General features: G+C 38.5%; 1 protein-coding gene across 3 annotated transcripts in view; it reads left to right on the forward strand.

Annotated features, from left to right (window-relative positions):
• The window catches only part of N (neurogenic locus Notch protein), a 120,771-nt gene that overhangs the window by 79,695 nt on the left and 26,006 nt on the right, over nucleotides 1-15,070 (forward strand). For all 3 annotated transcript variants that reach the window (XM_011301941.1, XM_011301942.1, XM_011301943.1), the window contains one exon: nucleotides 5,442-5,624. In XM_011301941.1, coding sequence (XP_011300243.1) covers nucleotides 5,442-5,624 — 183 coding nt within the window. The remainder of the gene's footprint in view (nucleotides 1-5,441; nucleotides 5,625-15,070) is intronic.

Genomic DNA, 15,070 nt, shown 5'->3' on the forward strand with positions numbered 1-15,070 from the left:
TCGCAACGAGACGGTTTTAAGTCTCTTTTTGATCCTGTACGGAGACGATTGCTCGCTTTGAATCGTCTTGATTCAGGGGTGACTTCCAATGCATCTGGCTAGATTAAATCGTATGAGGGAATTTGTACGGGACCTAAACCTGTTGGCTTTTATTTGATTGTCAGTGAGACCGAGACGTATTGAATCGTATGATTAGTCAATTTATTGAACACGATTCGTTCGGACAGTGAGAATTTCGTATTCACTAGGGTATGAGGTGTGTGTAGTGAGCTGCAAATGATTTATTTCCTTGCAATCGAATCGAAATTTCATTCTTTGCAATCGCATCTAGCTAACCGAGTGTTAATTTTAATTTTTTTGCAAGGTAGATCATGTTGCAAATATCACGAGGAAAGTTTTTTTTTGGCGTAGGCCTACGGGTTTCATTTCCAATTTTTGGAAGACAAAGTTTTTTTTTCTAATCTAATCATATAAAATCTTATAAAAATGGGAAAAATAAATCTCGTACAGTCTCATGGGCTTGATCTACAAGAAATCCCAAGAACTCCTGGGTGTTGTGGTGTTAGGCTCCACAATTATCATAATCTCACTATTTCCCGAGTTGATAAGTGAATATTTTCTTCTACATATATACTAGATCTCCTTTATCAGAGTTTTTTTTTCGCTCTCATTGTAAATCGGTCCGACTCACTCGAGTCATCAACCCTGCAGTAGGATCGAGTATCATTGGAATGAAATTTCGGCCGAAGTCAATTGACTCTGACTCCTCGATTAAGACTAATTGTCTACCGATCAATGTGTGCTGTCCACTCAGTGGACTTGTCTCGATTCTACTCATCCCAGCAATCGTGACTACTTGACTGTCCCACACACGTGCATACGCAGAAAGAATTCGCGTTTTTTTTCTCTTCCTCTCTCTCATTTTCTTTCTCTCGTTTCTCCTGCGTTTCTATATTCCCCTGGACCTCTTTCACATCCACTCCAGGATCGAGTGTCAGGTCCAGGATACGAGGAGTGTAATTATAAGCGCATTACTCGGAAGAGACGACTGGTTAAATCTTTTCAAGCATCATCCTACTTCATCATTATTTACCTCAGCGGATGAAACTGTAGGCAAAGGAGGTTAAAGTGCCTCGGGGAAGATCCTACGCATCATCTGGTGAATTTTTTATTTTTTCATTCCAAAGGACCCCGGGGAATCGCCGCTCCACGGAATCATCCGCATCATTTCATTTTAAGGGTTTAATTACGCTTTATGTATGGCGAGCCGCCGAGTTTTTACCCTGTTTTAGTTTATTTATGAATCATTCGGGATTATTTATCTTCACGGAGAACCACCGCGTTACGCCTCTGGGGGAGATCCCATCGGCTAGATATAGAAGTTCAGGATCCAATGGGAAAATATATGGTGCAAAGAACATCGTAAGGAGCCTCACGGGACATCGGCTTGAGGTTATTAACGGGCTGATGTAATTATCTATTACGGGTATCGCTCATTCTGGGTTATCACGTCGTACTCTGGAATTTTTGAGGGTTTCCGTGTCTAGTGGTCATTATTTGTTCGGAGTGTAGTTATAATAAAGTGCATGTTTCGGGTAAATCACGAATACGGAGAGAGAGAAAAAAAAAAAGTTTAGCTTCATTCTAAAATTTTCGAGTATTAACGCTATTTTTTGATTATCTACAACAAAAGTTTCAGGCTTTCAAAGAATACTTGAAAGTTGTTAAGAAATTGCTTGGAAAAGTAAATTTCGATTTTTAGGATTGTTTTTGCTTCGGAGAAGAATAGATAGTTTATTTCGATTGTAACAGATTTCGTATTGAATTCGTGTGATGAATGAAGAAAATCAGATATCTATTCGTTGAAAAATCGAAAGTAGTTGGTATTTTTGTTGTCATCCAAAAAATTCCGCGGACTTTCGTAAACCAGAGGATCCGGATTTATGAATTAATAAGATTTCCAGGAAGCCTCTCTGGGTTGAACAGCTTTTTCCTCTGTCTTTGTCACTGAAGAACCGCTGAGGGCGTCCGGGCGTCGAGTTACGCCGAAATATCCTACCCCACAGCAAGAAATATCAGGGATACTGGGTCAGCAACATATCGCAACAAAAGAGAATATAAAAACTAACGAAATTTGAACACGGATCGGGGGATTTTGGGCCATAAAACGCGGATTTCGTAGCTGGTGCTACTACCTGTTGGAAGAGCACAAAGTGCTGGTGACCAAGAGGATGGGATAGGGGGTGAAGGGGGAGGTGGAGATGTCGATTGTTGGGTAGAAATTCGGCAACGTCGCGGGTGTGCAAGAAGTAAGCCGATACTCCTGGAGGCCCTTGGGACTACCTGGGGGTGTTTTTGTACCTGCTTTATGCACGAAAATCCCCCGGACTACCAGAAGCAAGACATTTCATCCAGATGACAAGAATAATATTCTCGGGTGAACAACATCCGTTTATTAATAAATCCTCAAATTCCATCCAATCGATTTCTCTAGGAATTTTCATTGGAAATGATTTTTCCTCAGAAATTTAAAGCGAACAAAATCAATCTACTTCGAAGTTGGAAAATTCCGGACAATTCAATTTCACCGATTTTTTCGTAAATTGTCGTGAGAAAATTTCTCTTTTCCGGGAGGAAAATTCGGATGAACAAAAAGTTTTTCTTCTGAAATGAATTTGATGGGTTCAGTTCTCGAGAATATCTAACGGAAATGATTATTTTTTGCGGAAAATTTGAAAAAAATAAATAAATATCGGGGGCCGTGCGATGGCCCCTGCACTTATGTAGCGCACGGACGAATCTAATTAAACGCTAAAACGTTATTTTAAATTAAATAACTATGTAATGACCTCTCGGCCGTGCCCGTCGACTCTGTTATTATCTAGATTGCGTATTTTCTGGTGGATTAAGTTCCTCCTGGATATTGTGAGCAGAATCCACGGGAGATGAAAATTCTGGGGGGAGGAAAGGTGATGTGTTGGCAATTTACCTCTGAATGCGAAACACGGGGTATTAATCGATCGATCATACGCGGGACTCGATCACGTCAACGATCGATTTTTACTTCCGTTCCAATAAATTTAATAACTTCTCTCAAAAAATTCAAAATACCAACACATATCACTCGTCATTTTTATAAGTAAATCATTTTCCTTTTCATAAGAACTCCTATGGATTATTCGAATCCAATTCAGTTCAGTCAAACGGAGAATTCAATTTTTTTTTAATTAATAAGAAAAAAATTTAGAAAAATGTGAATAAAAAATGCGCCGAGATGCTTGGATGTTTCTAAATCATTCACTTGATTCACCTTTGAGTGTCGGGCCTCTGTTAACACAACCGAACAATGTCCTTCTTGCGGGTACTCCAATGTATGAGACACGGCGGCAATTACAATGGAAAAACTGGGATGGGGAATTACACGAGTGCGGTATTCCATCCCCCTCGAAAGAACGTTTTAGTCCGGGACATGAGGAAGTCAAGTCCTGACAAATGCGCCTTACTTTTTCCGTGATAAGCCTACTCCCGTAATTAAATCCGTTGCATCATCCACCCTCTTTAATTTCTATTAATCTCAATTAAACCCACCGCGATCAAGCCAACAGACCTGCAGCATTCAATCTGCTTCTTGTCTCATATTCAATTTGAGCGGAATATGAGGAATTTTGTTTTCCCCGTGGATGAGTTATGGCATTGATCTGACGGAGTAATGCCTTCAACAAGATATTCAATTAATTCTAATTTAATTAGAGCGCAAAGGGAAGTAATCACGGGGAGACGGTATCAAATTTACCAACGAGGAGGTAATAAAGAGTAACAAATTGAATTTTCGAAGAATATCTTCGAATCTTTGAAAGATACCGAATTTTTCAATTTCATCACTTTTATAGAGTGGAATAAGCACTGAAAAAAAGGTGTCTACAAATTTTTCATGTCTCTATTAAATTGAGAGATATTACTCGAAAACTTTATCTACTTTTTACCCTCCGCGAATTTCGTTGAATATAACTTGGAATCTCCCAGAGATGATGAAATTTTCGTAGAACCTTTTTTGGAGAACGAAAAAATATCTGCCGAAAAGGTTTACTCAAAAAAATCGCTATCTTGTACAGATTCAAAGATATTCCCGGAAAAGTTTTAGCTAAATCGGCTTGTGATTCTCTCCTTCAAAATTAGTCTCTCGATTATTGAATAAAAGCCGTCACTTGCCATCCAAACGAGAAAAAAATCTTTTTTTTTTCTCGTCTGTTGTGCATAGAGACCCTGGAAAAGTCGATAAATATGGGATAATTGACGGCAGGTGCACCCATATAAACCTCCTGTGAAATTTCTCGTTGCATCGCGTGTCCCTTGCGGGGTTTCACCTTGTTTCATACGTATGATGCCGATCGATTCTTGCTACGTGGTGTCCATCTACGGTAAGAACGTAATCGCACCCTGGATTCCGTTCGATTTGAGATCCCGATCACGCTTCGACTCACTTCGATTTACCTGGAATTATTTCGTGCTCCCCTTTTTCTTTTTTTATTACCATTTCATTTAATTCCATCAAATCTATCTCCTCAACGCTGACTAAGGCGTCTAACGAACCAATCATCCTGTCACCAATTAAATTAATTCCTCTATTCCAATGGGGCTGGCCACTTTTCCGGGAACATGTGGATCTAGTGATTAGAATGTCAAAAAACTTATGCACGCGATATATCGGTAGTGATTTCCTCAGTTTCTTCTGCAGCTTTTTTCTGCTTCAGCTTGTGAATGCAAGCAAAATACATTCATTCCATTTTTCAATCCTACATTATATTATATTAATTTCTTTGATGGTTCTTTTTTATTTGCCTTTGCAGTTAGATCGAATGAAATGCATTTCCTTGTTTTTTTTTCAAACTAAATACGAGGATAGTAATTTAATAAATAAATAGAAGGTGATCTAAATTACAGGTGGAAAAAAATGGTCATATTACCATTATGCAATTGTGCAGTGCAAAAATGAGTGATGAATGAAAAATAGAAGAAAATATGCTTCATGACCTGTATTATCTCCTTGAGTATTAGAGGGGCATTGAAAAGCCAGGCAATTACGTTCTGCTGAATAAATTTATATCGGAGAGTTCTTTAAACAGCCCAAGAGTTTCTTCTTCCTTCTACAGCCCTCAATGCCCACAACTCGAATGCATTAATCATGCGGCGCGCGTCCATTCCCCTTTTAATTATCACTCGACTGCAGCCTCCAACGATCTCACTCCTATATTATACTTCCCATAACAGTGCAGTCCCGAGACTTTCCCATTCGATTGAATTCAATTACATTCACGTGCGTTTTGAGACTAAAAATAATGGGGAACGGGTCGTTGGGTTTTATGCCTTTGCGAGAAAGTTCCCTTTAATTTTGCGGGCCTTTTTTTTTCCATGGATTTCATGACTGTTTTTATGATTCGCAGGGTCGCCTTGTGAGCACGATGGAATTTGCGTCAATACCCCTGGGTCTTTCGCTTGCAATTGTACGCAAGGGTTCACTGGACCGAGGTGTGAGACTAATGTCAACGAGTGCGAGAGTCATCCCTGTCAGAATGATGGATCCTGTCTCGATGATCCGGGGACCTTTCGATGTGTCTGCATGCCAGGTAAGTCCACACTACAGTATAACATTATTTAAACAGTTTTTTTTCCAAATCTACTTGGACGCGAGCATCAAAACAATGCAACTCGATTTTCTTCAACGGCTTTTTGCCAGATATCGCGCAATCTGAGAGACTTAGTGAAATTTTTGTAAAGACCATTTTTGTAAAGCGGACTAAGATCTACAAATAAGTTCCTAACGAAATTTCGCTATTTTTCCAATTTCGAAAGTTAAAAAAAATCAAAAGTCCACTTAAATATGAGCGTCAAATCAGACACCCCGATTTTGTCTGGTTTTTGCCAAATATCTCGAAATCTATAAGATCTAGTGGAATTCATGTAGGAATCGTTTTTGTAGAGCGAACCAAGATCTAGAAAAAATCTCCTTAAAAGATTTCGCTATTTTTCATACTTTCTGAGATGCACTCCGATTTTTTGTCAAGCTGCGATAAAAAGGTGAAAATGTCGGTTTTTTACTCGTTTCTCTCGAGAATGCAAGAAATATTTGTCTCCCTCCTCCATTTCACTCGGCCGTGATGCGATGAAGTAAGAGGTGATAGCGAGAGAATAATAAATCCACGAAAAATAAACTCGCGTAATTCTCGTGACGCGTGAAAAGTCGCAAGGATTGCGGCAAGATGTTCCGGGAACGATAGCGTCTCGCACGCGTTTGCGTGAATCTCCGGGTCACCCTCGACGGTAAATTCTTGGCGAGATGACAACCGCACAGATCTGATAACTCCCGTCAGGAAGCGCCTGACTCTCGACCCCCTCCTCCAGGGGTGGCCCCTTAATTGTCGGATTATCGATCCCTGATGAATGAGAATCAATAATCGCCCGTGAAAAACTTCACGCGGAAAAATGATCTATTGGAAAAAAAAAACAAAATCTCAGACTTTGAAATTAAATTTTCTTTCATTTCTCTCAAAACATTTCCTAAAATCATATATTTATTTCTATTTTTACTTTATTACTTTTGTATCGTCACTTTCCATAATTTATATATTATTAGAATTAAATGACCATTTATGGGTAACAAATGAAATATTATTTTCAATTTGAATAAAAACTTTGTTTGATTCGAATAAATCATTTTTCGTGAGATAAAAATTGAGGGTACAATAATTGCGGTGTTCGTCGGAATTGATTTCCACTGGTTCGATTATAATTTTTTTGTCGAATTGTATTTTATATCAGCGTTTAACGGAAAAATAAGAAATACTGGGTACGGAGAGTGATGACGATGGTGGGGTGCCCTGCGGCGAAACAAATGGAGCATTAAACGCGATAAACGCACGCTCGCAAAATTGCTGCCATCGATTCGCCAAGTGCACGATTTCACCGATCTTCTTGTCGATTTCCTCTCCCCCGTCCCCTCAACCTACCCATATTTTTCTTCGGTTAAATCTCGGCAATTGCAAATCGATTCGTTCTGAGGGAAAAACAAAGAGAATTATTGATTAATGGTTGGAAGACTGAGGAGAATAATTTGAATTACGAATATGTCCTATCAATCTCTCAAGATATTTTCTATTAATAATTTTTGGAAAATAATATTGCAATAACGCTAAGCACATTCGATTTTTGTTTATTCGAGTTCCTTTGGAATAATTATCATTGTAGTCGATGTCTCTTGAGAACTATCGATTTAAGCCGGAAACATTAAATAACTTTTTTGTAGCTGATCAAATTTTCAACAGAAAAGCTCATTTCACATTTTCGTGTAAACTTAATAGTTTTTGAGATCTATCGATATTTAGAAGCAGTGTACGAGTTAACTTCAAAATGGTAACAGATGCGCGAGAGTTCAAACAATTTGCGCACAATAAAAAATTTTGCAAAGGGGTTTGGCGGTAATTTAATTGACAAATTCGATACTAAAAACCAACAGCCAATACCACTGAGCAAAAAATGTACTCGGATATCCCTAAATCACTCCGTGGACTCAGAACTTTCGTCAGTGCATAAAAAACGATCGGGAAGTGAAAGGAAATAGCGGACAGAAAATATGCAAGAGATCTTCGGAACGAGATCATAAATTCGTTGAAATGAGAAATAGGGGTGAGGAGAATTGACGTGTTTTGTCCCTCCAAAAATTGCCTGCGCCCTCCGACAAGAGATGAAATGTATTTCGCCCATAGAAATTTTATTCTCCTGGCTTTCGAAGGAACTCAAACCCCTTTGTAATTCCAACGAGACAATTCGAAAAGGTCCTATACAATTCTGAAGATACTCCTCTTTTTAAGGACTCCTGTGACTAATTGCGGGGGTCATTGTTAATTATTCGAGTCTAGGAAGATCAATTTCTATTCAGCCTTTGAATAAATTCAATTACACCGACATGAATTTTATCTATTTTATAAAAATCCTAGTGCATATTCTCTTCAAGATACAAACAGATAATTTTTTTATATTACACATTTTATCATCAAAGTTATTAAATTTCAAAAATTGCCATTACACTTTTGACTTGAATAGGAGAACAAGAATTTGCTAAAAACGTCAGGGCAATTTTACAAATTGAAAATTTTTCTCCGTGTAGTGAAATTGATGTAATTAAGTTTTAATGAATTTGTAGCAAAACACTCGGCGTGTTTAAGTCACGTAGCCAATAAAAATAAATAAAACGGGGAAAAAGAAGAATGTCAGTTGGAAAAATGTTGAATTTTGTGGAGGAAGAAACTTGAAGATTATATCGGCACTTGGTACACGCCTGCGACGGACTTCTTTACCCTCGTTCGGACATTTTATCTCGAATCTGTGTGTGCTTGCAACTCTCTTTCACCGTCCCTTCATCTTCTTGCGTGTCCCCAGTTCATCTCTCTCCCTCGTTTATGCTTCATCGTAGGGGCCACAACGCGATGTCATCGCCGCGTAAAAAACAAAAAAAAGGGGTGAGGAGAGGGAAAAAAGATTGAGAAAAAAAAACACTAGAAGATTTCTCAAGGCAAGTTAAATTGGTTCAGATGCCGCCGATTGCGATGAATTTTCTTTAAAAAAAAAGTCCATAAAATGGACGGGACGTCAGGGCACGTTTCACGACGCCCGGTTTTTCTACCGATTACGTGACGATTTTATTTTTTCTCGTCTAGTTTCGACGATCATTATCATCTTAGATGAGATTTTTTTGGGAGGAAGGACGCGTGAGTGGAATAGAAATTTTTTTCTGGGGATTTCAACGGTTTCTATGAATTTTTCTCAACATTTTTCTTTCTTTGAATGAGACCTGAATTTGACCACAAGATTATTCAAGTTAATTCTTCAACTTGATTCAAGTCAATTTTTCGAGATGTCTCAACTGAATCTTAGACTTGAACTCATACATCACTTTTTATTTACTAAACCCTGCGATGCGTGATCTCCTCACATTCATCAGGCAGATAATGATTAATTGAAACCGTCGGTGATGATTCAGAATAGCTTTCGAATCGACAGTCGAAATTCTCCGATTTCGGCCGATTTTTATTTATGCGTCGTGTTATAGTTTCGCTGGACACGCGAGACAAAAGCCGAAATTGGATTGGTCGGGAGTGGTTAACGAGGATCGAGTCGCCGGCTAACCTCGGTCGTCACGTCTCGGAATCTTAAGAACCGGCATGACGACCAATTTCGCCGGTCACAGGGGGGCGCGTCACCCACCCCAACAGGGGACCAAGCACCGCTGCGTAATGATAAAGGAACACGCGTGCTATGGTTGAGAGCCTCCCCCATCCCCCTACAAAACTCATAGCCATTTCACCTCCGTCTTGACCTGAATTCAATGCTTGATTCGCTCTCGAAAAATTATGGAGATCTATTATATACATTTTAAACTAGACTAGAATTTAGTATAGCGTGCCGGAAGCAGTCTTCAGCGCTCAATTTTAGAACTGCTCAACTGCACTGAGATAAAAAATTACTTCTCGTGATTGAATCGCCGCTCTAAATAGCACACAATAATGATCTTTCACAAAAAAACACCACAACATAAATAACACTCTGCAAAAATAAAACAGTTTAAAATATCGCAAGATAATAATAACACTCAATCAAAATGTCAAATGTCAAAAAGTTACACAAAAAATCACAATTTTTCAGTAAAAAACTTGAATGTTCTATCACCAAATAATTAAGATAAAAATTATTTGCATTGTGTTATTGAAAAATTATGGTAAATACTGAAAATTCAGCGAAGTTTGATTTGATTTATGTAAAGAGCGTTGGGATGGAGACGCGAGTAAAACCAAGAGGTGAAAAAGGAGTTTCGTAAAATCTCCACCTGTGATGAGAGACATAATTTTCCCCGAAGCTCTTAGCGAGTTCAACTCTTCTCAAGAAGAAACACTAAGAACAAGCGGATGAACTCGGCAAAGTGGAGGCACTCGAAATGGCCGAGATAAGCCTTTGTGCCCGATGGACGCCTCTCACATTTCGCGATGTGAATCGCTCAAATAAAAAATTTCCATTTCACTCTCTTCCTCGCCAGAAACATCATTTATACGAATCAAATGGAAATTTGTCATTTTTTCATTTACCCTCTCAAGAACTATATATTTAAATCCAAGACTAATTGCTATCCTTCAATTAAAATATTATTACATAACAGTCATAATAACAATCATTCGATATAATAACATAATAATTTTCATTTATTCACTACAAGCAAAGAATTTCACGATTTCAGTAATAAACGTTGATAAAATGAAAATCTATTTGATTTGAATAAACAATCTATCAAATTATCCAAAATCTCTCATGTGTAACGAATTTTTACGCGTAAATAGTAATTATTCGTAGAGCATGAAAGAAGTGGTCAAGTTTTTGTCTAATTGATCATTAAATTCGCCATAAAATCATAAACAATCCGTTGAATTGAGTGAGTCAAATGAAGCAAACGGTTTTATCTAAAGGCGCGTCTGAGACTTTCTCGTGTGTTCCCCACGATAAAAGGCCCCTTCTATTTCTCCACGAGTTTGCCTCGTTAAACCCACGAAGGAAGGCTCCCGCCTCCCAGAGGCCCCCATATCGATACCATACCACTGCCATTTGGTAAACCTATTTCAATGGGTAAAAGAACTAACACCTAGATCTCTCTTTTCCCTTTTACCGCCACAGTTTACTGAGTACAGTGGGAGACAGGCATCCTAGTGAAGGCAAAATGCCTCAACCCGTTAAAGATACTCGCCAATCTGTCCAGGCCTTCCCTATTCCAGCCATCGTCAGACGATGCCGCCTGCACTCGGGAAAATAGAAAATCCTCTTGACACACCATTTTCCTGATCCAAGCAAAACTCTCTAGTCCATTTTAAAACCCATAACATAGCGTGACAAATAATTTTTTCGTTCACTCTGACAGAAATTAGTTATTCAATAGATTCTGCTGACTCCTCTGCCCGGAAAAAATTTATAATAAAATTTTGTTATACTGTTGAAAGCTTATATATGCAATTTCAAATTAAAAAAACGTGAAATTTTTAACAATTGAATATTTTTGGAATTGTCAAAATTAATAAGAAATTTTGAGATCGTTTTAAATTGAAATTTAATTCCACCCGATATAATTGGATATTCATGACTTTATGGCTGGAATTTTAATGAAATTTTAACCCTGCTCTATAAGACCGTTTAATACAAAAATATTATTATTATTATTATTTTCTAAACAGGCGTTTTTTATATGTAAGGATAACCTAACGTCAAATTTATCCCCATATGGGTAGTTATGTAGCGTAGAATATTCAAATCAACTCGTTGCAGCTTTCTCGTCCGTAAGAAAATTCCTCTGAGTGCGTAAAAAATATTAATTTCAATGGGTAAGATGCTTTGACCAGAGCACAATGAACGTTATTGCCCGGACAATTCCCCCATTGTCTCTCGTTCTTACTCTCGGGAATAATACATCGAACAATTGGAGACCAAGTGCAAGGCCTGCTGCATCATGACGTCAGCTAATACTCGGGTTGAGGGATTCATCCCATAGAGGATTTATCGTAGAGAATACGTAGGCGTGGGGAATCCTGAACTTGTACCGAGTAAATCTCAGACTGACGTGTCAGACACGTCTTGTTGCGGGAATTACTCTGAAGAAAATTATTATTTTTCTGCAGTACAGTTAAGAAAATTTTTACCAGCACACAGAATTCTCGAATATAAAAAAATCCACTTGCTACGCTTGCAAAAGGCTTTCTCCGCCCCCAAAAAATTAAAAAACCCCCGCAACCCCCTCCAAAACCGTTCATATCTCGGATAAGATCTTGGCCGACAAGAAAATCGCATAAACTCGATTCGCATTTTGTAATGCAAACGAGTCGAATTCCGCAGCCTCGAACGAACCCCAAAAAAGGTGCGCAGCCTTAAGCGTTTGTCAACAAATTTGCGAATTAAATAATGCATGAAGGTACGCATCCGCAATTGCCTGGTTTGTTTTCCAAAAATCCCACTGCCTTCGATTGGATTTATCTCCTCCTCTCCGTCACCCCCGCGTAATTCCGTTTAACTGCAAATTAACTGAGCGATGGAAAACGAGCGCTCGTCTGCATCCTAATGACGAAGGGCCTCTCGTTACGTCGGCACTCAATCGCCTGTCCCTCACTCCTCTCGTCTCAATACAATTTAACTACTTTTTTCTTACCTATTACACTCCCCCTCTCCCCCCAGGATCCATAAATCACGCGAAACGACGCCTTAGAAATGGATTCTGGAAGACGCCCGATTCGATGTATCGAGTTCTCTCGAGTTCGCAGTGCGATTTCTTATGCAGATCGGTTTCTCACCTTTCACGCCCAACTGCGGTTTCCATTTCCCTTCCCCTCCCCCCTCTCGCTCACCCAACACCTCCATTTTCCCCCCATTTTTTATTACATCTCTTGCTCTCAACATTTGCAGCTTCCGTTTCTTTGTTTCGCAGTTACATTCATCGTTTTTTTTTTACACCAAGGGCCACCCAAAAGCCTTCAGCTCTCCCTGTGGCCGCTATTTTCTCGCTCATTGACTCGCAATTCGACGCATGATCGCCCTCAAATATCACCACTCGCCGCAATTTAATAATGCCGGGCGATTTATTCGATTGAGTGACAGAAGGTTCTAGGTGGAATCTAGTTCCGAAACAATTTTCATAGTTCTTCCGATTTCATAAACTTTCAAAATTTTATTCGTCATGTCCAATGACTTCCACAACTTCACCCTTAAAAAACTATATTTTCAATTTCAAAAGAGATCGTCCATCTTTCATTTTTTTTCAATCCTTAATTCACATGCATTTAACCTTTTTTTTTACTGATAATTCAAAATTAGGAAAAATTTCTTTTCTTTTGTAAATTTCAATAATTTTCGCGCGATTCCTACAGTTACTGGGCCGTTGTCTCCGCGAATCCTTTTGTTTTATCATCGCGATTCTCGCGATCGAATTTACGACATGAGAGACTCGTAAAGCGGAAGGGGCGATAAAGGGTACAAGGGACAGATGTAAAAATATAGGGGGGACGACGCCCAGAGTCAGTCTCCTCTACTCTTAAAGATTTTAGGATAAGATTTCATCGGTGTAGGACGTTGACTTCAAGTGGGAGTTAACGTGTATAAACGTCAAGTACCAACGCTGCTTATGTTTTCCTTTATATGTCAATCTCCATCAGAGGGTTATTGTGCCCTCTACGATCTCATGTGAGGTAATCCAAGGGTTTATTGTTTTATGATAGTCTTCCCTCTCGATGCGGAATTCGCAGTAAAAAATTACACCGCCGATTATTACCCTCGAGGACATTTTGAGCGAGAAACTGCCATTAAATGGCCGATTATATAATTATACGAGTTTAAAAATGCTAAATTCACTTTTTTCAAAAAAAAGGTTCCATACAATCTAAGGAGAAAAATATAAAATTGTGGAAAATATGAAACTATTAAAGTAGCATCAATAAATAAAATTTATACATCTATAAAATAGTTGATAGGAATTTCTTTGACGCATAGAATTGTCTATGAAATTTCATGTAAAGTCCCGGTTCTTAACGGCGCAAAAACGAGGATTCGCTTGTATTAATTTTCTCCAGAAAACACATATTCACAACACAATTATTTATTTCAAATTTCTGGAAAATTAGAATTTAATTGTTCAGTACTCATTAACTTTCGCAAAATAATAAAAAAAAAATTCATTAATTTTCCGATTTATAAATTCCGCGAACTATTCATTAAACAAATAATAAAATTTATCGGATAATCTCGCTTTGAATTAAAATGTATGAAATTGGGAATGGAGATGCAACTGCAACAGAACATTTAAATAAATTACCAAAGGCACAGGAGATGGTACACCTGTGGTAATTTTCCACCTCGGCATGTGTTTTTACACCTGAGTTCATCCCTTTCCCGACTTTATTGGGCCTCCATACATCCCGACAGCAGCAAAAAAATCCGGAAAAAAGCGGAAATAGTTTATGGATAACCATAAAATCAGACACTCCACGTTTTAATGGTTCACGACTCTCGCCTATGCAGATTTTGACCGTACGATAAATCGCGACCTCGGTGGAATCATTCCGATCGAATTCAGTGAAGATGTAAAGAATTATTGGTTGCCACAGAATATGCATTGGATATAAAATAATACAGGGAAACTGACCACTTCCGGAAGTACTTTGTCTAAGTCGTTGAATGCCTCGAGGGTAATAACGTTTTGTTTTCGGGTAACGTTAGTTTAATGCTTTATCGGCAGAATCTCACGACCTCTCAGTTTTTATCCGAAGAGATTTATTGAGAATTACACATTCTCTGTCCTGCGTAGGCGTTTTCCCAAGAAAAATCTTTCAACTCGAGAAAAATTCAGTAGCCAAACCGTAAAGTCAGATAACTGGAATTTTACAGTCTCTTTAAATATCGATTCATCGCAATAACCATCGATTTTCAGAGAAAATATCGAATGACCTTTTTCGACGGTAGTTTAATCTGCTAGAAAAAATATGTCAATAAATAAATTTTTTCCCCAATAAATCAATAATTTCGTAGATATCTCGGAGAATAACGACTGATAATAAAATACTTGGGGGAAAAAATGGAATGTCAATGATTTGAATGATGTTAAAGTGGTCTGAAGGAAAAAATAACTAAATACAAATTTGATCTATCGAAGGTGAAACAGCTTCCGCAGGAATTTTCCTCGTCCAGCTGGTCCATAAACGAGTTAACGAGAGAATAAAACAATCGTTAATACTAGGATCTCAAAGGCTTCCCTAGAATAATAAGGATAATACGGATAGAGGGAGATGAGCAGTTCTCCATACAGGGCTACTGTGCAGCATCTGTTCATGCAACCCCTCAAGGGTCCAATCTCTTCATACGCTCTCTGGGTATGCAGAGCCGTCATTATTTATCGTAAAATATTCTCTCGCGACGTTCGGTAATTATCCCGCGGTGTTCCCTTTGTTCTCTATTTTTTTCCACGTCCAGGGACTTGAGATAATTCCCGCTACTGTTTACG

Source organism: Fopius arisanus, unplaced genomic scaffold (assembly GCF_000806365.1).
Source record: "Fopius arisanus strain USDA-PBARC FA_bdor unplaced genomic scaffold, ASM80636v1 scaffold00025, whole genome shotgun sequence".
NCBI lineage: Eukaryota > Metazoa > Arthropoda > Insecta > Hymenoptera > Braconidae > Fopius > Fopius arisanus.